This window comes from Podarcis gaigeae (assembly GCF_964106915.1).
Source record: "Podarcis gaigeae genome assembly, chromosome: 2".
Taxonomy (NCBI): Eukaryota; Metazoa; Chordata; class Lepidosauria; order Squamata; family Lacertidae; genus Podarcis; species Podarcis gaigeae.
In genome coordinates this window covers 122,218,765-122,243,845 of record NC_139679.1, presented here as the reverse complement: position 1 = coordinate 122,243,845, position 25,081 = coordinate 122,218,765, and the positions used below count along the sequence as shown (strand labels likewise).

Below are 25,081 nucleotides of genomic sequence, written 5' to 3'. Positions count from 1 at the left end.
TCTGCGTCTGCCCCTCAAGTCACCAAGAGACTCCAGAATATTGCAGAGATGAAACTTCTTTGCCTTATAATTATCCAAATCATAGTGATTTGTTCTTGCCAAAGGTGTTTCTGCAACTTTCCAAAGCATCAGAAAGAACAGAAGCAAGTGGTTATTTGCTGCACTGTGGTTTTTTGGGAAAGTGTCAGAGACAGACTGAGTCAAGATTTCCCATAGGGGAAGAGAGATATATTCCTGGCTGGGGTTTAATGGCTGAACAGCATGCATACTGGTGAAACCACACCAGCTTTGGTCTTGCAAGAGTTTTTCGCTTCTTCTGCTTTACTGTCTCTGGAGGTAAAAGCAACCACAGAAGTAGAATGATATTCCTGCTGTTGCTACTGCTGCTGCTAATGCCCCATGAAGTATGCGGGAAACTGAAGGCAACATGCTCCTTGAATATGATCAAGGGGGGAAATGAACCATTCAATTTCTACCGGCCCGGTGAATTCTTCATTAATGGGATTATATCTCCAAGAAATATTTATAAACAATGGCCATACAACTTTTCCCAGACCCCCTCACCGAAGCTTCTAGTGTAAGTAAATATATACAGACGAATGTCACCATCACTCCAAAGATTTGTATATATCAGGGAAACGGCTATTATTTCAGGTCTGGGAGCCTGTGATCCCCTAGAAATTGCTGAATTATAGCTGCCAATCATTTTCCCTGCTGGCTGAGGCTGATGGGGGTGGGAGTCCAGCAGCAGGATCCCCCCCCCCACATCTGCCCTATTTTCTTGTTCCCTGGCTCTTCCTGGCTAAAATGCTGCTCTAGCTAAGCTGCTGTGCTGCCTGTTGAAAATGGCAACAGAAGAATGCAAATGACTCTTGCTGGAGATCAAAAAAATGCATTGAATTAATGCACCTGGTTTGGGATTAAAATATCCCACCTGCATGAGGGGAGAGAGGGTGGCATGAAATATAGGGAATTTCTGAAAAGCATGGATTTTATTTCTTTCATTTTTTATCTGTAAGTCCCATTAGGGGTAAAGGTGGAGTATAAATACAGTGGTACCTCTGGTTACGTACTTAATTCGTTCCGGAGGTCCGTTCTTAACCTGAAACTGTTCTTAACCTGAAGCACTACTTTAGCTAATGGGGACTCCCACAGCTGCCGCACCACTGCCGCGCGACTTCTGTTCTCATCCTGAAGCAAAGTTCTTAACCCGAAGTACTATTTCTGGGTTAACGGAGTATGTAACCTGAAGCGTATGTAACCTGAAGCGTATGTAATCCGAGGTAGCACTGTATTTAATACTATGAATAATAATAATTGCATACTGGATCTACAAACCATGATTTGAAGACAATGTTGGTTCTTATTAAATGGTGAATAGTGGTTTGACACCTTTTGATTTCTTTATTGCAGTTCAAAAAGTTACTACTACTGGTACATCTTACTCTTCTTGTTCACCGTCCAGGAGATCAATCGGGATCCCAGGATCCTACCCAACATCACCCTGGGCTACAATCTCTATGAGAACTATTTTGATAGGAGGACGACTTCCAGTGCAATGTTGGACATTGGCACAAGCAATATTCCAAACTACAGCTGTGGAAAAAGGAATAAACTTCTGGCTGTTCTTGAAGGGGCTGATTCCGTCATCTCAAAAGAAATTTCGGACATGTCAGGCATCTACAAAATCCCACAGGTATGAAGTTGTGTGGATAGAAAGACAGAGGGCAACTTTGGCAGCATAGAATTCCACTTACACTTCATGTGGGTCTAGAAGGGGCATCACAAAGTGGGAATTCCTTAGCTATAGCATAATACCTGATCCAGGGACCTTTCTTCTAGCTTCTGCCAACTTGGCACCCTCCAGATATTTCAGACCAAAATTCCCACCAGCTCCTGCCAGCACAATTTTTTAATCATTTCAGGTAAATAAATATCTCTTCCCTATTTTGATTGGCAATCGCACACTTTTTTCTTCATTTCCTCGCAAGGTCAGTTGTGGCTTTACGCGTCATCTTCATAATAATAGAGCCCAGTTCCCCTTTGTCTACCGGATGATGCCCAAAGAAGAAATTCAGTACCGGGGGATTGTCAAGTTGCTCCTGCATTTCAGATGGACTTGGATCGGCCTCATTTTTCCAGACAATGAGAATGGAGAAAGGTTTGTGAGTGACCTGACATCCCTGACTATCAACAGTGGAATTTGCATTGCCTTAGAAAAAAGAATACCAGAAAACAATCAATTTGAAATGTTCAGACTGAGTAAACCAGTTGCCATATGGAAGCAAGTCAATGTATTTGTTTACTATGAAATCACTCGCTTGGGGTGGAATCCGATCATGCAATTTCAAGAAAAATTTGAGAAAGAAATTGGAGCAAAAGTCTGGATCTCAACAAGTTTTCAGGAAATTAATGTGCATTTGTCTGCTCCTCCAAATTACTTCCAGTACATCCATGGCTCTTTGTCCTTTATAATGAAGCCCCAAATAAGGAGAAAATATCAATACTATGTACCAGAATCCTATCTTCTTGGACAGTTTATCAATAAAGCATTCCGTTGCTCATATTCAAAGCACATGTTGGCTGTAAAAGGTCGGACAAGATGCAGAGAGAAGGAGAAACTGGAGACGCTGCCCCAAGAGGAGCTGGAGAGAGCCCTGTCTCAAGACAGTTACATTACGTACTTCAGTATCCAAGCTGTGGCTCAGACCTTAAAAGCCACATATTCAGCCAGATCAAAATTCATGTTGATGGTGGGTGGAAGAGACAGGTTGGAGCATCAAAAGCTGCAGCCATGGCAGGTATTCCCCTTTCCCTTTTTGCAAACTGCAAACCATTATCCCAACTCTGGAATGAAACTTACCCATCCCCTCATCTCCATTTTGGAGGAAATTCTAATTAGTAAGGCCCATGGAGAAGGCAAACATTTCTGCCCTTTCTGGCAGGGGCGAAACTAGGCTTTATTTCACCGAGGTCAAAGACCCAGTTTGGCACACCCCCATTGTATGCACATTTGCATACACACATGCACAGGCCGGGAGGCTTATGGCACCCCTCTGGAACCTTCACCCAGGGCAAAAAATACAACACCTGGCTAGCCCCCGGCCCCATAGCTATGGCTCTAGAAAATAGCAATTTTCTATTAAAAGCTTTATATAATACTCTTTGCTCCCCCCCAAAAAAAATCCTCAAGGTGGTTTAACATTACAAAACAGCTGTTGAAAGAATAAAACACAATGCAAGAATGAAAAAATAGCATGAAAAGCAGAGAACTTTTCATCTTTCTATAACACCTTGTTTGAACAAATTTGCCTTCAACCATTCTAGAATGCGCACGTAGTAACTGTTACTAAATTTACCTCTATGCTCATAAATAAGCACAATGAAATATTTTGCAAAACTGTGCCCTCCCTTGTGGAATTGTGCAAGTTCTACCAAAAGCTGCTGCTGTCTGAAGGGAAGGGAGAGACTTCATATCTGCAGGCTTCCACGTGATCTAGTGATCAATGCTCCATTTCACATGGAAGTATGCAAGTGTAAAAGTTTCCCTTTCTTTCACATATTTGCATCAGGCAGTGGGGATGCTTAATAAAACCACAGATCCCCCTCATATGCTGCTCTTGACTGTGAGTAGACCTGCGAGGGTCTTCTCTGTAGTGGCCCCCATTCCATGGAATAACTTCTATAGAGATACAGAGGGTGTCGGGGCAATGGTGTCTCACCAGCTACTTCTAACAAAGCTATTCAGGACCGCCTCTCCTGGTATGTCCCACAGAGGAACTTACGGTCTGCAAATAAAAACATCTTGAAGATCCCAGGCCACAGAGAGGTTAGGCTGGCCTCAACTAGAGCCAGGGCCTTTTCGGCCGTGGCTCCAATCTGGTGGAACGCTCTGTCACAAGAGACCAGGGCCCTGCGAGACTTGACATCTTTCTGCAGGGCCTGCAAGACTGAGCTGTTCCACCAGGCCTTTGGTCACGGCGCAGCCTGACCCCCCTCCTCTGGCAATCTGCACAGTTTTTTGCTTATTGGCTGCCATAAATTTGATTTTAATTAATTTTTATAATGAAATGTTTTTAGAATCGTTGGATTATTTTGATTGTTGTTAGCAGCCCTAAGCCCAGCTTCGGCTGGGGAGGGTGGGATATAAATAAAATTTATTATTATTATTATTATTATTATTATTATTCAGAAAGGCTTCTCATGCACTGATGTGTAATACCGACTGTAGATCTACTATCCAAAGTCAATGCTAAATTGCATTGGAATACATTTTATAACGTTTTTTAATAGCATTTTTTATATCTGTGTAGATCCAGCCATATTTTTTTGTATTGATCTTATTCTGTACAGCACCTTGTTATTCTATATAAAAGGTGGTCTTTGAATGGTTAAATAAATCAAATGGAATGCCTATAAGGGCTTATCAGAACAGATGAGATGCACAGTGGCCCCAGTTCATAGGAGCTCAAAATGTGTAGGGCTGAGATACTCAATAGGGTTTCATATTTTTTTTTTTTGTACTGGGCCTTTCCTTGTCATTCCAGCTGCACTCTTTCCTAAGAGAGGTCCAGTTTCTGAATACTTCCATGGGGAGCCTGTATTTGGATGAGAATGGGGAGCTGCCAGCCAACTATGATATTGAGAACTGGGTGATGTTTCCTAATAAGTCTCGCGTTAGAGTGAAAATTGGGAGCATAGAGAGAGAGACTTCTACTGAGATAAAGTTCACTATTAACTTGGAAGCCATAGTGTGGCCCAAATGGTTTAACAAGGTAGAGGAAACTTTATTGATGTGACATCTGGTAAGCTCAAATCATTTGCTGGATAATTCCAAAAGCACAAGACCCTCCGAGTGTCCCTATTTTCCAGGGACAGTCCTGGATTTACAGAAACCATCCCAGTTTCTGATTTGATCTCAGAATGCCCCTCTTTTCCTTAGGTAAAGGTAAAGGGACCCCTGACCGTTAGAGGTCCTGTCGTAGACGACTCGGGGGTTGCGGCGCTCATCCCGCTTTACTGGCCAAGGGAGCCGGCGTACAACTCCCGGTTATGTGGCCAGCATGACTAAGCCGTTTCTGGCAAACCAGAGCAGCGCACGGAAACGCCGTTTACCTTCCCGGTACCTATTTATCTACTTGCACTTTGATGTGCTTTTGAACTGCTGGGTTGGCAGGAGCAGGGACCGAGCAACAGGAGCTCACCCCATTGCGGGGATTCGAACTGCCGACCTTCCGATCGGCAAGCCCTGGGCTCTGTGGTTTAACCCACAGTGCCACCAGTGTCCCCTCTTTTCCTTAGAACGTCCCTATTTTCATCAGAGAAATGTTGGATGGTATGGAGTTATGTGACTCCCCCGAGTCAAGGGGAAAAGTAACTATACAACTTATAGAAGACACCTGAAGGCAGCCCTGTATAGAGAAGTTTATTAATGTTTTATGCTTTATTATGTTTTTTTCTATATGTTTTGAATATAAATGTTGGAACCAACAAGAAGCACACCAAAGGAGTCTCCCAGCCATGCCTTTCTTCTGCAAATTGCTTCCCTGGAAAAAAAATAATGCCTCGGGTCAGTGAGAACAAAGATCCTGCTGAGTCATTTGCAAACTCAAATTCCAAACTTCATATGAATCCAGTAAACACAAATACTCCTAACACGTTTCCTTTAATGCACAATCTTCTCTTTATGATTAGACTGTGCCTTGCTCCAGGTGTACCAAAAGCTGTCAGCTTGGATTTGCCAAAGTGGTTCCAGAAGGAGAGCCGGTTTGCTGCTATGTATGTCCTCCATGTATCGAAGGGACAATATCCACTCAGGAAGGTGGGTGACTCCAAGGGTGAGGCCATTGCTTGGGTGAATGTCAACAGGGAAAACATTCGCTTTCTATAAAGACTCTGAGGATTTATTTTGAATGTTAACCCTTTTTTGGCTTCTATATCTTTAATCAGCTTCATTAATTCAAGGAAGTTGGTTGAAACAAATGATCTCAGGGAAGCAATCTGTGGGCTACAAGCTGGTGATCATAGAGAGTCAATTACAGTGCCTTCAGAGGTCAAATATTTCTATAAAATAAAACCCGTTCACATGGAACAGGACCATAAAAATTCAGATGGGCCCAACAATAAAAAATTTCTTGAATTTCCACAATTAAGGAGCTGTGTCTTCACTATATGGCAAAAGCTGTACAAAAGCCTCTCTGCATTTCCTACACCACAATACAGGATTATTTTGAAGATAAAAATGGGGGGGGGGGGACTTTGTGCAACACCTCCATTTCCTTGGAGGCAACGGATGGTACAATGTTAAACAGTAAATTAGGTACTGAACAAAGAAATTTTGTTCATTTCCTGCTATAAATTCTTGCTAACATCAGCATCTTAAAAATATATGTAACGCAGCACAGAAGGCTATGCAGATATCTAAATGATACTAAGGCACCCTTTATCTCCTCCTCAGATGCAGAACATTGCACCAAATGTCCAGAAGATCAATACTCAAACACGTACCGAGATCAATGTGTTCCCAAAGTTATTACATTCCTGGCCTATGAAAACTCTTTGGGGAGCCTACTGGCTTCCATTGCTATATCCTTGTCTTTAATCACAGGCGTCATTTTAGGAATCTTCATTAAATATAAAGAAACCCCAATAGTCAAAGCCAACAACAGGGACCTCTCATACATTCTCCTCATCTTCCTCCTGATTTCCTTTTCCTCCTCCCTCCTATTCATTGGCGAGCCAGGGAAAGAGACCTGCCTTCTCCGGCAAATGGTCTTCAGCACCATCTTCTCAGCTGCTATCTCTTCTGTTTTGGCAAAAACCATCACTGTGGTGCTGGCCTTCCTGGCCACAAAGCCAGGGAACAGGAGATGGCTGGGGAAGAGTCTGGCCAACTCCATTGTCCTTTCTTGCTCCGGTGTCCAAGTTGTCATCTGCACCACCTGGCTGGGAATCTCTCCCCCATTCCCAGACTCTGACATGCACTCTCAGCCTAAAGAGATCATCCTGCAGTGCAACGAAGGGTCTGTTGCCATGTTTTATGGTGCCCTTGGCTACATGGGCTTCCTGGCTGCCATTTGCTTCATGGTGGCTTTCCTGGCCAGGAAGCTGCCTGGGGCCTTCAATGAAGCCAAGCTGATCACCTTCAGCATGCTGGTCTTCTGCAGTGTTTGGGTGTCCTTTGTGCCCACCTACCTGAGCACCAAGGGGAAATACATGGTGGCCGTGCAGATCTTCTCTATCTTAGCCTCTAGTGCTGGGCTTCTGGGCTGCATCTTCATCCCAAAGTGCTACATTATTATACTAAGGCCCGATTTGAATACAAAGGAACAACTGACGGCAAAAGCTAAAAATGGCATCTGATTCATTACATATTCAGTTTTGACACCTGTTTCCCACTACAGAGCCAGTGTGGTGTAGTGGTTAAGAGCGGTAGTCACGTAATCTGGGGAACCGGGTTCGCGTCTCCGCTCCTCCACATGCAGCTGCTGGGTGACCTTGGGCCAGTCACACTTCTTTGATGTCTCTCAGCCCCACTCACCTCACAGAGTGTTTGTTGTGGGGGAGGAAGGGAAAGGAGAATGTTAGCCGCTTTGAGACTCCTTAAAGGGAGTGAAAGGCAGGATATCAAATCCAAACTTCTTCTACAGTTGTAATGAAAACCGCATAATTGTCGTGGGAATAGGTAAACTTAAATATACATCTCTCTTTACCTTTTATTAATCACAAACGATGAAAAAGAAGCCCTGGATGACATTCCTACACAGTTTTAGATCAGACTTTAAGGGATATTGCTGTCTGTGATCACACTAGGGGATTCTTCTTCCATGTGTGGGGAACACTGCCAGAACAAATGCATCCTTCTCAGACACCCTCCAGGTGGATGGTGACTAAGGGGGATGCAGTGGGCATAGGCCGACCCCACACTGCTTTTTGTTAGAATTCCTGCTTCATGATTGCAGTCATGGGATTTTTGTCTTTCACATGACGGTATATGTTTTGACTCCACAGAGTGGGAAGTGACGGAGACAGGATGTTTGTGTTACTGTGTTCCGTGAAGTGGGACTATTGTCCTTTGTTCTTTTTCTCTTTGCTGTCTGATGCTAGAGAGAGAGGGGGCCATGTTGCAGTGATCCATGTGTGTTTATATGTAAATAAAGTAGATTAGTCAAAATGCTGAGGTCTGTCACTTGCATGCTGCGCAAACTCTGCGGATCCCTAAATGTGCTGGTGTCGGTTGGCATCGGTCGCTGTGATGTTCGGGCTGAAGAAAGCTTATTAAGCTCCCCAACGATCGACCAGGAGGGAGGGAACATGCCAGTCGGGCATGTGTCTCTGCCAGGGTCCTACTCGAGTGTAGGCTGAACTCCTGGCACTTTTGTGGGCAGTGCTGACTGCAGGGCACCTGAGCTACTGGATCCCTCCCAGATGCCCTCCAGCTTTACTCTGTTTGTGACCTGACCATATAACAACTAGATTTCTTGACTCCAGAGTGGCAGATTAAATTGGTAAATGATCTAGCTGTTTTCCGCAATGTACCTGCTTATCAGTTACTCCAGGGATGAGTTTTAGTTCCATGCAAACACTGATGCACACATTTGCTTTATTTATGACACCTTGACATTTTGAAGAAAAAGCTTGTTTCCCCAAATTTATGTCATGTGGGCACAATAGTAATCCTAAGGAATAAATATTAAACTGTGCATTTCAAAGGAAGTGTTTAATGTTCCTTTTTCATATGAGAATTCCCTTTGCCTTTTTACACAGGAATCAGTGAGGTCCTATGAGAGTCAGTGTGGTGTAGTGGTTAAGAGTGGTAGACTCGTAATCTGGGGAACTGGGTTCGCATCTCCGCTCCTCCACATGCAGCTGCTGGGTGACCTAACACCTGCTTCATAGCTTGGCTGACTCTGCTTCCGTTCTTCCTTGTGCAGCTGCTGCAAAATGGCCTTGTATGTTTGACCAGTTGTGTCTTAACTACCGATTACAAGCTGCCACTGTTGGAAATTTGCCCGGGAAGGCCGCCAACTTCCCAAGACTCCGGGGCATCTCTCCGGTGGTCCTCCCGGCTATAAATCTCTCTCAGTCCAAAGAGATTATAAGTGACCCTTCCCTCCTGAGAGGAGCACACTCGTTTTCTTGCATATCATAGCAGAAGAAAGAGTCAATCGTAGTTCTAAAACTATTTTATTTTACAGTCTATATATAAAGACTATATACAAAGACTTCATCAGCATGTCTATGCCCTCTGAGCACCAATACAGAACAGCATCACAAGCAGAAGTGAAACTAACTTCCAACAGTACTCCAACAGTATTGAGACTTCCTGTCTCATGCTCTCAGACACTCACATGATATAAACCAGTGTTTCCCAACCTTGGGTCTCCAGCTGCTGTTGGACTACAATTCCCATCATCCCTGACCATTGGTCTTGCTAGCAAGGGATGATGGGAGTTGTAGTCCAAAAACAGCTGGAGACCCAAGGTTGGGAAACACTGATATAGACAACATAGTGCTACTGCTGGAGCAGCACGGATGGATACAAATCCTAACAGCCACTACTACTCCCTCTTACCACAGGCAGCACAGACATGAAAGGGGATGATCAAGGAAGTACTACAATCCTGGGATAATGAGATAGGACAACTATCCAGATTCAGTTCACTTGGGGAGTGAAGGAAACAGCACCCATCTCTTTCCAGGGCCTCCTTTTCTCTCACCTCCAAATGTTATACTCTGTAGAATTCACCCATGTGAAAGACGACCCAAAGCCTGAAGTGTGGCAAAACTCAGAGTAAGCAGATATGTCAAAGAGATTTCTCTGCCATACTGTTTTGCATCAAGAGTGTTTTCCTTGAAAGAAAAACGGATGGGGTTAGTGGGGCTAGAAATCTTTATGGTTCCTTTTCCAACTCTATGAATACAGTAGAGATAAATACTGCCAACACTTTCCCCTTAATGCACCTTATTCTCTTTGTGGTTAAACTGTGCCTCGCTCCAGGTGTACCGAAAGCTGTTGCCCTGGATATGCCAAGTTGGTTCTAGAAGGAGAGCCAGTTTGTTGCTATGCTTGTGATTCATGTGTGGAAGGGACGATTTCCACCCAGGAAGGTGGGTGACTCCAGAGGGGATGGCATACCTTCGGAGAATCAAAGGAGGGTGGAGAGTTACCCAGAGACGTTTTGTTTGAAGATTCTAAAGACACTTTTGAATCTAGGTCTTTTGTTGGCTTCTCCATTGTTCAATGTCTTCACATCGAGTCAGCGTGGTATAGTGGTTAAAAGCGGTGGACTCGTAATCTGGTGAACCGGGTTCGCTTCCCCGCTCCTTCACACGCAACTGCTGGGTGACCTTGGGCTAGTCACACTTCTCTGAAATCTCTCTGCCTCACTCACCTCACAGAGTGTTTGTTGTGGGGGAGGAAGGGAAAAGGAGATTGTTAGCCACTTTGAGACTCCTTCAGGTAGTGATAAAGTGGGATATCAAATCCAAACATTGGGCCACAGTGATCCATGCGACGGTCACCTCCAGGCTTGATTATTGTAACTCGCTCTACGCGGGGCTGCCCTTGAAACTGACCCAGAAACTCCAGCGGGTGCAGAATGCCGCGGCGAGCCTCCTTAAGGGGTCCTTCTCTTGGGATCACATTCAACAGCACTGGCTCCTAGTGGAGTACAGGGTCAGGTTTAAGGTGCTGGTTTTGACTTTTAAAGCCCTATGCGGCCAAGGACCCACGTACCTATGGGACTGCCTCTCCTGGTATGCCCCACGGAGGACCTTAAGGTCCACAAATGACAACATTTTGGAGGTCCCAAGTTGCAAGGTGGTTAGATTGGCCTCAGCTAGGGCCAGGGCCTTTTCAGTACTGGCCCCAACTTGGTGGAACACTCTGTCACAAGAGACTAGGGCCCTGCAGATAGGGCCTGCAAGAGAGAGCTGTTCTGCCTGGCCTTTGGTTTGGACTCAGTCTGACTCTTATGTTTCCCTCCCCTTATGGTTTTGATCTATGGGCTACTTTTAAAATGAGGCTGCATTTTAAATTGTATTTTATCCTGTATTTTAAATTGTTTTTTTTCCCCTTTTATGTTTTTTTTAGTAATTTTACTGGTGTTAGCCTCCCTGAGCCCAGCTCTGGCCGGGGAGGGCAGGGTATAAATAAATTATTATTATTATTATTATTATTATTATTATTATTATTATTATTATTAAATCCAGGAAGTGAGCTGAAGGAAATTATTTAAAAATAAGTATTACCTCTCAGCTTTATCCAACATCATAAAGTTGTTTTGGAAACCAGAATGAGAAATATCTCAAGCTCCAACTCCTTGGAGGAAACGCAGGATAAATGTGCAGACCTTCAATAATGAACATTTTCATTGCTTTCCCTATTAAAAATTCTTATTTCCTTCCCACCATCAGCATCTGAGCCCAAATCTATTCTCCCCCCCCCCTGTTCAGATGCAGAACATTGCACCAAATGTCCAGAAGATAAGTACTCAAACAACGACCGAGATAAATGTTTTCCCAAGATTATCATTTTCCTATCACATAAAGAAAACCTGGGGATTCTCGTGGCTTGCTTTGCTCTATTCCTTTCCCGCCCTGACTTGGCCACAGTGATCCATGCGACGGTCATCTCCAGGCTTGACTACTGTAATTCGCTCTACGCGGGGCTGCCCTTGAAGCTGTCCCAGAAACTCCAGCGGGTACAGAATGCTGCAGCGTGGCTCCTCACGGGGTCTCTGCCATGGGAGCATATTCACCCAGTGCTTTTCAAGCTGCACTGGCTCCCGGTGGAGTACAGGGTCAGATTTAAGGTGCTGCTTTTGACCTTTAAAGCCCTTCACGGCCTAGGACCCTCTTACCTCCGGGACCGCCTCTCCTGGTATGCCCCACGGAGAGCCTCAAGGTCCATAAATGACAACACCCTAGTGGTCCCGGGCCCTAAGGAAGTTAGATTGGCTTTGACCAGAGCCAGGGCCTTTTCAACTCTGGCTCCGGCCTGGTGGAACGCTCTGCCGCATGAGACCAGGGCCCTGCAGGATCTGATTTCTTTCCGCAGGGCCTGTAAGACAGAGTTGTTCCGCCTGGCCTTTGGCTTGGAGCCAGTTTGATTCCCTCCCTCCCACCCCCTCTCTTTTTTCCCCTTCTTTTCCTTCTCCTCCTGCGATGAGGCTACATTTTAATATTTTAATGTTCCATTATTTTAATTGTTGTGTTTTATTTTTGTTTTTAAGTTTGTAATCATTCATCTTGTTTTTATTATTGCTTGTAAGCCGCTCTGAGCCCGGCCTTGGCTGGGGAGGGCGGGGTATAAATAAAAAATTATTATTATTATTATTATTCTTGCTGTTAACCACAGTTATTGTGTTAGGAATCTTCATTAAAAACAAGGACACTGCTGTAGTCAAAGCCAACAACCGGGATCTCTCCTACATTCTCCTTGCCTCCATCCTGCTTTCCTTTTTGTTCTCCTTCTTGTTCATTGGCCAGCCAAAGAAGGTGATCTGCCTTCTCCGACAAACAGCCTTCTGCATCATCTTCTCAGTTGCCGTCTCTTCTGTGTTAGCTAAAACCATCACTGTGGCGCTGGGCTTCCTGGCCACAAAACCAGGGAACAAGGTGAAAAGATGGCTGGGGAAGAGTTTGGCCAACTCCATTATCATTTCCTTTTTTATATATATATGAATATTTATTGGCATTTTCAGGAAAGAAAAAAAAGCACACAAAAACAACAATTAAACAGAGAGTAACAAAAATACAAAAATCCAGCTTTTAAAAGGAAAAAAAACAGTTAAAAAACACATATAGTTCCAGTTACTTATTTTCATATAACTTATTTCTCAGACCTCCTCACATCTCCCCTTCTTGTATTCCAATTTAAATTATTAATTCAGCAAATCCTTATTGTCCAAATTTAGACATCAATACTTAAACATCGTTGCTCATTCTTAAACCTATTTCCTAAAATTGACCAAAGTTTCCCTTCCACGGCTTTCCCCAGTTCCAAACAAATAGCAAAGCAAAATAACAACAAATCAAATCATAGTTATATACCCTTTTGATTCCCAAACTCCACCCACCCCTTTCCCGGTTTCTGTCCCCAACAAATGTTTATCAATTCAGTATCTTGTCTAGCCTGGAGATCTCACGTCCGAGGCTTTTAAGTCTCTTTCAGTTCCTCTCTGCTGGCCTTTTTTGTAGTCCTTACTATTGAACCCCAGATTTCGGAGAAGCTTTGGCCCAACAGGATCCATATTTTTTCCAGCCAGCCCTCCATGTTTGAAAAAAGAGCCTATGGGGTACTCCAACATACTCCTTTCAAGTCCAAATGTCCCCAAAGCTCCGACTTCCACCTTGATCAAATTTGTAATCCTTCGGTCTTCAGATCTCCACATAGGGGGATCTCTCAATTTTAGGCTCACCAGTTCAGGCCAGGCTTTCCACATCAAATTGTTATCCTCCTTCATGTCAGGCCACAAATTGCAACTCTCATTTAGCATCTGGGAAATTACAACTCCTCCTCCCTTCTTTTCAGAAACAGCACATATCTCCTTTTCCATATTCTCATAACACTCAAATTTCAATTGCTCAATTGTATGAGCTTCCTGCTTCAAGTCCTTATCAACTTCAACAGAATTGTTTACTGCTGAGACCAGAGTTGTAACACTTGTAGCCAAAACATTGATTTCACATTGTAACTTTCCCAAGAGAACAAATGTTCTATCCAGTTCAGTCAGAATTTTCCCTTCTCCAGCCATCCTTGTAATGTCCAAAAACCCCCTCTAGGGGGATTTTAGTTTCTTAATATTTTTCAGCTCAAGTCCAATAGTCAATTTATTGTATCAGTCTTTCCTTATTCTCCACAAATTGTAACAAATATAACCAGCAGAAGCAACAGAAACAAAGTTCTTCCCCCCCATCTGACAGCCAATTTTTTCCTCTGACAGCCAATTTGACAGCTGTCAAACTCCTCCGTACTTCATCAGCAGGCTCTCTCGCTGGACACTCCCGGGTCCGGGTGTGTGTGTGTGAAACTTCAGCTCCCACAATTAGTTTTCTATCCTCCGGTAGGATTTCTTATACTGTTCAACCATGAAGGTTAAAGTCTTTTAAAAAAGAAGAGAAGATCCTCTCGACCTTAGATGGCAGATTCTTTGCTTTAAGTTATCTACAAAGAGGGGGGGCGGGCGGACTTCCTTTTTAACCCTTTCCCGCTCGTTCCTAATTCAGGAAATTTTTTTCTTTAAGTTCTGAATTCCAGATTACTCATGGGTTTTTGCTTTAAAGTCCAATTGTTCCAAGGAAAAAGTCGGCGCTCTCCGTCAATGGCTTGTGGCTTCACTCCGCAGAAGGAGCAATGAACTCACAGCACCGCGCCGCACCCCGTCCCCGTTCCGAAGCCTTTAAAAAGGCTCCTTCGCGATTCAGGGGGGGGCGCAAATGGTGCCTGCCGAGTCACCAAGTTCACAGACATCCGTGCCTGTGATTTTTAAGGGTCCCCGCATTGCCGCCGCGGACCAACCCGATCCTGCGGAGCAGATTCCCTCCGGAGCTCGGAGGGAATCCGCCATTAAACGATGGCGCTAACCCGGAAGTCCTCCATTATCATTTCCTGCTCTAGTCTCCAAGTTGTCATCTGCACCATCTGGCTGGGCATCTCTCCCCCATTCCCAGACTCTGACATGCACTCCCAGCCTGGAGAGGTCGTCCAGCAATGCAATGAAGGGTTTGTTGCCATGTTTTACAGTGCCCTCAACTACATGGGCTTCTTGGCGGCCATCTGCTTCACGGTGGCTTTCCTAGCCAGGAAGCTGCCTGGGGCCTTCAATGAGGCCAAGCTGATCACCTTCAGCATGCTGGTCTTCTGCAGTGTTTGGGTGTCCTTTGTGCCCACCTACCTGAGCACCAAGGGGAAATACATGGTAGCCGTGCAGATCTTCTCTATCTTGGCCTCCAGTGCTGGGCTTCTGGGCTGCATCTTCATTCCCAAGTGCTACATTATTGTGCTGAGGCCTGATCTGAATACAAAGGCATATTTAACAATAAAACAAAAGTAGAAATCTGATGCTGTAACAGTTTTTTATTGAGTCATTAAACAAGTGCAAGGTTCCTTAGAATTCTCAATTATGTGAGATAGTTAAACAGGAGAAATTATATATCTCTCTATTGTCCTTAACACTTCTGCACATGGTATAAGATCTCCAGAGGAGTTGGGAAGCAGCCAACAAGAGAGAGGCTCACATTCTTCCCAGACAGTAGTTTATCAATTCTCCGTTGCTGTGAGAAGGACAAGAATGCAGTGTGTGCTAGAGAGAAACTGTCATTCTATTTTACATCAGTATTACTGGGTGGGAGAGGAGGCGCTACTTCCGGATTTGCGACGTTCGAGTTCCAAGTTGCTTGTGAACTAAGCCGTTCGAAAACCAAGGTACAACTGTATTCATGTAATATTGCTTTTTTGTAAAGGTATATTTTTCTCCAGTAATCTTCTGTCCATGTTTGCTAATCCCCCCTGCCCACTGGATCATTGGAGAGTTTTGGCAGAAAGAACCACACAAATAATTCATGGTTCATGGCAGAGCCAAGTCTTTCCCTTATCATTATGGAAATAATGGTGATTTGGCTCTCTAGTTCTGCCAAAGCTCAAGGGATTTCTCTGAAGATCACCTTTGAAACCAGGAACAGAAACAGCAGAAACAGCAGAATTGGGAATAACAATTTTTTTGCATCCTGCCTGAAAAAAACATTGATTCTGCACTCTACTGAGAGCATGAACTGGGGTTTGAGGCAGGCAGGGATGCTGTCGGTTTGAAGCTTAATATCAACCCCCTTGGATGAGAAGCCCTTAGCTGAACTCCATCTGTATTAACAAAGTCCCACTTGCAGCTTTGGTCTTGAAAGAGGGTTTTGGCGATTCTGAAGAGAAGAGCCACAAACAGGGTGGGTGACAGCAGCACGTATGCCCATCAAAATGTTGTTTCTGCTGCTGCTCAGTACAGCCTATGGGATGTTGAAGCAAAAATGCCCCTTGAATTTAGTGAGAGATAGATATGATCCCTGGGACTATTATAGAGCAGGAGACCATCTCATCGGTGGGATTATTCCCACACTAAGTGGAGCATCCCTGCCAGGCTCTTTCTCCCAGGTTCCTTTTATCCACATATCTCCGTAAGTAAATTATGTGGGGATGAGTTTAATGGTACTCAAGCTGTAATCTAATGCTTTAAGCCTCTTGAAAAGAGACAATGCGCATTTCATTGCATCAGCCCATGCAAAATCCCAGTTTCTTGGAATATCTCCATTTTACAGTAGGGATGTGGTTCTGGAATGGAGCAATATGAACCCTCCAGCGCCACGCAATCAGCCTATTTTCACCAGCTGGTGAGGTTCAGTTCAGACAATAATCTATGACCCATAAGAATTGTATCCTGATGTATATGTGTGAATCCCCTCAATATCTGTTTTATTTGATTTTATATTGTTGTTCTTTCAGATTTAAGCTGCATTTTCATTTTAATGGATCTTGCTTTTATTTATTTTATTTATCAACTTACACTTTGATGTGCTTTTGAACTGCTAGGTTGCAGAAACCACCCAATCATGCTCCAGATATAAGTGAATCCACAACCTGATTGGCTTACAGTAGAATTCCAGAATTAGCTAATCATGTGCAGCCCATTGTGTAAATAATGTATATAAAGCAGGTACTTTGAGGGGACTTTCATTCATTCCTCCTCACCACTATGAGCTGAATAAAGAGCATGAAATCACTTTGCGACTCTGAGTATATTTCACTATTCCTTGCTGCTTCAAAGTCCAGGTGTCAACTGCCCTCTAAGTAGCTAAAGATTGAGCCACCCCCCTCTCTGCTTAGTGGTAGCAGGAGCCCATGGGGTACCAGTCACTCACACAGGCTCTGTTGTCCTTTTGAAAACAGGCACAGCAGAGACTATCGTGGCTTTAAGAAAAATGGTTTATTCACATATTTACACCATCAGTCTGCATGGAGGGAGTTCATGGTCCTTTCGAGAGGGGCTAGTACCCCAGATTAGTTCTGGAGCCCAAGGCATCTCTGCTAGCCAACTCTCCCATAGATGGATCCCAGCCTTTCTTCCTCCTTCTTCCTCCCAGCAACCTTTCCCCCAAACTCCTCCTTCACACCCAGTTACTCTGGCAAGCTCAAATCCCAAATCCCCAGCCTCTGTTCACACCTCAGGTAAAGTTCTCCTGCACTGCCAGTGTCCCGCAATAGCCCTTGATGTTCCTGGCTCAGCCAGGCTGTTTTGCATAGGCCAGCCCAGGAAATTCTCTGTAGCTTGCATTCTCCCTTTGGTTTTTGGGGGGCAAGGGTGTTCCCCTTAAAACCTATAGCAATATAAAATGGTCAGGCAAAAACATTCCTCTTTAACCAAGGCTTTCAGCTGATTAACATAGAGAATCTTAGAATCATAGAGTTGGAAGAGACCACAAGGGCCATCAAGTCCAACCCCCTAACATTCTTATGACCTTTTAAAAAAAAGTTGTGGGAGGGGGGACTACTGGTTTGTTTTTGTTTTTAATGGGTATTTTGTCTTCTCATTTTGTATTTTCATGTTGTAAACTGCCCAGTGATCTTCAGGTGAAGGGTGGTATACAAAAAAACTAATAAATGAATTAATAACTAATAAAGAAACGTTTCACTCAGGGTTGGCGATTGGGATTCTGATTCTGATCAACTCAACGTGCTTTCACTGTCCAGAAATCATACAATCATAGAATAGTAGAGTTGTAAATGCCCTTCAAATTGCAATTTCGTCAAGCCCACTCCCTTTCTGCAGTGTACATCATGGCAGTTTTGGGATTTCGACTGAGGAGATGTATGTGCACATCAGCCCTCAGCCACGAAGTCTTTGGCTCTCCTGTGGCTCCTCTTACATCAAAGAGTTATTATCAGGGTCAAATGGTGGCATGAGGTATGGCACATATGTGCTGCCTTGAGCAAGTTGTTGTTGCTTAGTCGTTTAGTCGTGTCCGACTCTTCGTGACCTCATGGACCAGAGCACGCCAGGCACTCCTGTCTTCCACTGCCTCCCGCAGTTTGGTCAGACTCATGTTTGTAGCTTCGAGAACACTGTCCAACCATCTCGTTCGATGTTCTCCTCTTCTCCTTGTGCCCTCCATCTTTCCCAACATCAGGGTCTTGAGCAAGAGGAGACTGCAAATGTGATGGGTCGCTTGGATGAATGGCCATCAGCAATTCCTGTGTTACAGGGGGTTGACCTAGACTTTGGGGTCCCTGCCACCTCTACCATTTTCTGATTCCATGACTGTGACATATATTATTAAATGGAGGGTGACGTGTGAAATGTATGGTTTGTTGCAGAGAAGAAGAAACAATTTTACTCCACAATCTGGCCTTCCTGCTCGCCATCCACGAGATCAACCAGAATCCCAGGCTCTTACCCAACATCACCCTGGGCTACAATATATTTGAGAACTATTACAATGCAAGAATCACATACGACGCTATGGTAGAGCTGCTCTACACCGGTCATGCAAGTATTCCAAACTACAGGTGTGGAAGGCAGAATAACCTGCTGGCTGTTTTAGATGGTGCAGACTCTGAAATCTCTCTCCATATTTCGAACATGTTGGGCATCTACAAAATCCCACAGGTGTGAATCGGGGAGCAGTCTAATTTCACTTTGCTTTAAAATGTTAAAGTTTGGCTGTCTGAGGGAGAAGGTTTCTGTTAGTAGCAATCTTCCTTCCTTCCTTCCTTCCTTCCTTCCTTCCTTCCTTCCTTCCTTCCTTCCTTCCTTCCTTCCTCCTGTCCATCTGGACTGACAGAATCCTATGTTATGGAGAGGAGACGTGTACTTCAGGAAATTCAAACAAAGCCAAGCCAAACACTTTTCTTTTCTGTTCCCATCCAGGTTAGTTATGGGTTTGTCTCCCATGACATCAATGATAAAACTCAGTTCCCTTTTTTCTACCGGATGATCCCCAAAGATGACCACCAATACACAGGGATTGTCAAGTTGCTCCTGCATTTCAGATGGACGTGGATCGGTCTCTTTGCTCCAGAGAATGACAATGGAGAAAGGTTCATGAGGTCCTTGACCCCTATGCTCACCTCGAATGGCATTTGTGCTGCCGTCTCATACAGAATCCCAGAAATGACTCGGTATGAAGTGAAAATTAACGTTGATTCATTTCTCACATGGAGACAAGTCAATGTATTTGTTCACTATGCAGAGACTCGTTCTTTCTTCAGCGGAATATTCTTTATAAATCAAATACTCACATTGTGGCTACAGTCCACTGAGGGGAAAGTCTGGATCACAACAGCTTTGTGGGACATCACCCCAACGTTGTCTGACTGGAGATTACAACTCCAGCACCGTCACTGCTTCTTTTCCTTCTTAATTCAGACAGAGGTTGCCCTAAAACATGACAATTTTGACTTCAGTCGCTTAGTTCCTTACTGGAAGGAAGTGTTTGATTGTTTCTTTTCAAAGCACTTGTTTTCTGTGAAAGAACGTCGCAGATGTGAACAAAAGGGGGAATTGCCCCTGGATATTCTTGTGCAGAGTCTTTCTCCAGACAACTACAACATCTATAGCAGTGCATATGCTGTGGCACATGCCTTAAATGCTGCTTACTCTTCCAGATCCAAGCAGGTGGCAATGATGGGTGGAGGAGACGAGCGGAGGCTTCAGAGGCTACAGCCATGGCAGGTATTCCTTTTTCCATCACTGATAGTACTAATGAACTGTGCAAAAGTGTTCTATCATGATTTAGAACAGGCTTTGTGGAGATCCCACAACCACCCTCCACTTCTTCAATATTTATGCATTTTGGAAGGGTATCTCACCAATCAGGGCTTGTTTGTTTTTTGTGGGTTGGGGGTGGCATTGCTATAGAAAAAGCAACAACCTTTTCTTATATTTCTAACCCATGGTGGAGGAACTTCTGAGGCAGCCAAATTTAATGCGTGTGTGTATTAAAGCGATGAAAGGGAAAGGGGGAAAAGAGGAAGAAGGAAAGTGCAAGAATTACAATAAGAAATATATAGTATGATACAGTAACTATAATCAATTACATTTCATAGAATCTTAGAGTTGGAAGGGATCAAAGGGCTATCTAGTCTATTATCCCTTGCAATGTAGGAATAATTTCTATACACTGTTATATAGATATATGAATAGATATATGAAAAATATATGAAGCTGGGATACACCAGACTTTGGAAAAAGAAACCGCATTTGCTGTTATAGAACATATATTAAGGTTCATTTGATTTTTTGCTGTATGCAGGGATGTAAAGGGGCAGCTGATTATTAAATACTGGGGGAGTCATCTAGAGACTAATTAAGATTTTGAGTAGGAACAGGGGATCATCATGGACATACCTTATAAGGAGAGCAGGAAGCCAGTTTTGGAATTATATTACAGTGGTGCCCCACAAGACGAACACCTCGCAAGACGGAAAACCCGCTAGACGAAAGGGTTTTCCGTTTTGGAGGCACTTCGAAAAATGAATTTCCCTATGGGCTTGCTTCGCAAGATGAAATGTCTTGGGAGTTCCTGCGGGTTCCCCCCCCCTTCCCTCCTTTTCCTAAGCCGCTAAGCCGCTTATCATCTGATCTGCTAAAAGCTGCTAAACCGCTCATAGCGCTAATCCACTAAGCTGTCAATGGGCTTGCTTCGCAAGATGAAAAAACCGCTATACGAAGAGCCTCACGGAACGGATTCTTTTTGTCTTGCGAGGCACCACTGTACATTGTATAAAATTGAAACAGTTTGGCAAGATTTGTAATCATTTGGAAAATTGATAAAAAATAAGAATTGGAAGCACAGGGTAACGGTGAGGGAATCGCTCAGGTGCCTTCCAACCAGCAGGTGCTTTCCCCACTAAGCCCAGAAAGAAAGAAAGCGAACGGGAGAGAAAGAGAAGAGAGGGGAAGGGGCTGTCCATTCAAGCAGCAGGAGGAGTGGAGTGAGCTTTCGAGGCAGAATTGGTATATCTGGTGATTCAGTGCTGAAAAGCCTCATGGCCGCCTCCCCAGAGTCAGAAGAGTCTTGTTTCAACCAGGGACAGTCGGAATCCGGTGCTAAAAGCTTGATGTCTGCGACCATTGTGCAAGATTTGGGTACAATCAGAGCAACAAAACATAATTTCCAATAAAAGAACCTCACGTTTTGCCCCACCCCCAAATGGGAAGCACTGCAGTGATGCTCTTTTTATCCATGTGTCGTTCTAGTTCCACTCATTTCTGAGGAACTTTAGATCTTACAACGCCTCCATGGATGCGGATGGGGAGTTGGCAGCCAACTTTGATATTTTTACCACGGTGGTGTGGCCCAACAATTCTGTGGCTTCTGTGAAAATTGGGAGTCTCAAGCAGCAAGCACCTCCAGACAAAGGGTTCAGCATTGACGAAGATGCCATTGTGTGGCTTGGGCAGCTTGCTCAGGTGAGGAAAACCAAGGGTCAAGAATCCCACTTATTCAGTGCCTTCAGAACACTGTTGTTGTTTAGTCGTTTAGTCGTGTCCGACTCTTTGTGACCCCCTGGACCAGAGCACGCCAGGCACTCCTGTCTTCCACTGCCTCCCGCAGTCTGGTCAGACTCATGTTTGTAGCTTCGAGAACACTGTCCAACCATCTCGTCCACTGTCGTCCCCTTCTCCTTGTGCCCTCCATCTTTCCCAACATCAGGGTCTCTTCCAGGGAGTCTTCTCTTCTCATGAGGTGGCCAAAGTATTGGAGTCTCAGCTTCATGATCTGTCCTTCCAGTGAGCACTCAGGGCTGATTTCCTTCAGAATGGAGAGGTTTGATCTTCTTGCAGTCCATGGGACTCTCAAGAGTCTTCTCCAGCACCAGAATTCAAAAGCACTTCAGAACACTAGGTGGGGGTTTATTGCAGAAACACCCGGTGAGCCCCTCACCCTACTGCAGTAAATATTAAGGCTCTTCTCATCCTAAGGCATTTCATAGAATCATAGAATTGCACAGCTGGAAGGGATCCTCAGGGTCATCTATTCCAACTCTCTGTAGTGCAAGAATCTCAGCTAAAGCATCCATGACAGATGCCCATCGAACTTCTGCTTTAAAACTGCCAGGGAAAGAGTCCACAACCTCCCGAGGGAGACCAGAAAGTTCTTTCTGGTGTTTAATTGGAATCTCCTTCCTTGTAACCTGAAGGCATTGGTTCTGGTCCTGCCCTCTGGAGCAGGAAAAAGACAAAACATCTTCCATGTGGCAGTGAAGCTTTGCATCCATCTCATCTGCTTAATTTGCCCCCAGATTGGACTGGATGCTGATTATCAGTTTAGAGAATGCATTTACAACAGATCAATGATAGGTGGTTTCCCATTCTGAGAAAATAATGCTGGGCCAGATGGGTCTCTGGTCTAATCCACGAGGACCCTTTTCTGTGGGGCTGAAGCTAGAGCAATTTTCTAGTAAAATGAGGAGTGATTGTGTATTTTCTTTGCCTGTTACTCAGTTCTGTGGCTTATTGACCCATCCCTATCACTTTTTATTTGATATTCCTTCACTTTTTGGTTAGACACTTCCACATTCAAGGTGCAGCAAAAGCTGCTCTTCTGGATACGTCAAAGTGATTCAAGAAGGAAAGCCGCTTTGCTGCTATGCTTGTGCTCAATGTCCCAGTGGGACCATCTCCACCCAGGAAGGTAAGGAATTCCAGAGGGAAAGGAAGCCCTTTCAGAACCAGGCATGTCCCACCAACTAGAAGACAAACACAACCCCCTGCGTTGCAAAATGTAACAATCAATGCAAATGCAACACGCTGGCTAATAACTGGTAGTGGATATATAATTAATTACAATGTCACTCAAAATATGGTAATACGCCACTTCAAAATAATGTATCTATCATACAGTACATCTCACAAAATATACAATTGACTTTAAGCTGTTGTATATATAAGAGTGAAAGAGGAGTCAAACAAGTCAATGAATAGTGAGGAACGCCAAGCTGTCTCTCAAAGGAAGATGTCCTATGAAAGTCTCAAAGGAAAACGGCTCTCAGAAGACTTAAAAGGAAGTCTGAAGAGGACAGTGTATCCGGAACAGTTCACTGTTTCGGAATAAAGTCTTCATCCGCTGGAAATGGAATAGAAGGCATTGCTAGCAATGAATGACAACAAAACTGAGCAACCTGCACGAATGTTATACAGTAAAACAAAATATATAAAGAGGTACTGTACATACCGAATAATTATCAGTGAGATATTCATACTGGTGTTGATTACCACCAACTAGAAGAGGCTGACCCGAAAGGGTAGACAGAGTGAAGCCAGGAGTCTCAATAGCATGATTTAGGACATTCTACGTCTCTGGTATAAGCTGCCACCCAATATATTATGGCATCTTGAAGAATCGAGACTAATACAAAGACCTGTATGATACATGGAACAAAAATCATAAGACAATGAAGTAACTCTTTATCATTGCAGATGCAGACCATTGCAACAAATGTCCAGAAGATGAGCACCCAAGCAAGAACCAAGATCAGTGTGTCCCCAAGATTTTCAGCTTCCTAGCCTATGAAGACAAGTTGGGGATCCTCTTGGTTTCCATTGCCCTCCTCTTATTTTTAATCACAAGCTTTGTGTTAGGAATCTTCATTAGATTCCGGGAAACCCCCATTGTCAAAGCCAACAATCGGGACCTCTCCTACATCCTCCTCGTCTCTCTCTTGCTCTCCTTTTTGTCCTCCTTCCTCTTCATTGGCCGGCCAAGCAAATTGACCTGCCTACTCCGACAAACGGCCTTCAGCATCATCTTCTCGGTTGCTGTGTCTTCTGTACTGGCTAAAACCATCACTGTGGTGCTGGCCTTCATGGCCACAAAACCTGGGAACAAGGTGAGGAGATGGCTGGGGAAGAGTCTGGCCAACTCCATTATCATTTCCTGTTCTGGTGTTCAAGTTATCATCTGCACCATCTGGCTGGGCATGTCTCCCCCATTCCCAGATTCTGATATGCAGTCTCAGCTTGGAGAGATCATCCTGCGATGCAACGAAGGGTCTGTTGCCATGTTTTATGGTGCCCTCGGCTACATGGGCTTCCTGGCTGCCATCTGCTTCACAGTGGCTTTCCTGGCCAGGAAGCTACCTGGGGCCTTCAATGAAGCCAAGCTGATCACCTTCAGCATGCTGGTCTTCTGCAGTGTTTGGGTGTCCTTTGTGCCCACCTACCTGAGCACCAAGGGGAAATACATGGTAGCCGTGCAGGTCTTCTCTATGTTGGCCTCCAGTGCTGGGCTTCTGGGCTGCATCTTCATTCCCAAGTGCTACATTATTGTACTCAGGCCTGATCTGAATACAAAGGAGCACCTGACAACAAAAACTAAAGATGGCATCTGACTTAAAATATTATTTTATAGTTGAACTGCAGTGCAGCAGTAATGGAACTGCAGTACTTCTCATTTAAATGTAGCTAGGTATCCAATTATATTGCTTGGAAAGATCGGGCATGAGGTAATCATATACAGTGGTACCTCGTGTTAAGAACTTATTTCATTCCGGAAGTCCGTTCTTATCCTGAAACTTTTCTTAAACTGAGGTACCACTTTAGCTAATGTTGCCTCCTGCTGCCGCTGCATGATTTCTTTTCTCATCCTGAAGCAAAGTTCTTAACCCAAGGTACTATTTCTGGGTTAGCGGAGTCTGTAACCTGAAGCATATGTAACCTGAAGCATCTGTAATCCAAGGTACCACTGTATAGAAACAGTAATAAAAGTGCCTTGAAGCGCATACAAGTTGCCCAGCTTTTGGAGATATCCTCTGGGCCACTCCTGCTGCAGCTTGCATAAAATGGAATTCTTTTACCATACACTGTTTATCTTCTTTTCGCTTGAAGAACCAGAGGAACTAAGACCCCCTTTGTAGGGTAACAATACGCAGGTGAGGTAACAAGTTTTAGTGAGCAGGAAGAATCAGAGGCAGAGGGCAATTCAGACTCTGAGGCAAAAAATGAGGTTGGAGACGTGTGGAACTAGGAGACAGATAGGCTGCTTCAAAAGCCATGGAGTCTCCTCTTCCCTCTGGCTGCACCCAGCTTCT

The 25,081-nt window shown here is 44.3% G+C and overlaps 1 protein-coding gene across 1 annotated transcript; it reads left to right on the top strand.

Moving 5' to 3' along the window:
- Nucleotides 1-440: 440 nt before the first annotated feature.
- On the top strand, nt 441-24,382 carry LOC310839532 (vomeronasal type-2 receptor 26-like; the record flags this gene model as incomplete). The annotated part of the gene is made up of 6 exons (XM_083728169.1): nt 441-577; nt 1,414-1,696; nt 1,992-2,801; nt 4,548-4,775; nt 9,984-10,110; nt 23,472-24,382. The coding sequence occupies 6 exons, from the start codon at nt 441-443 to the stop codon at nt 24,380-24,382; spliced, it is 2,496 nt and encodes an 831-aa protein (XP_083584295.1).
- Nucleotides 24,383-25,081: the final 699 nt, after the last annotated feature.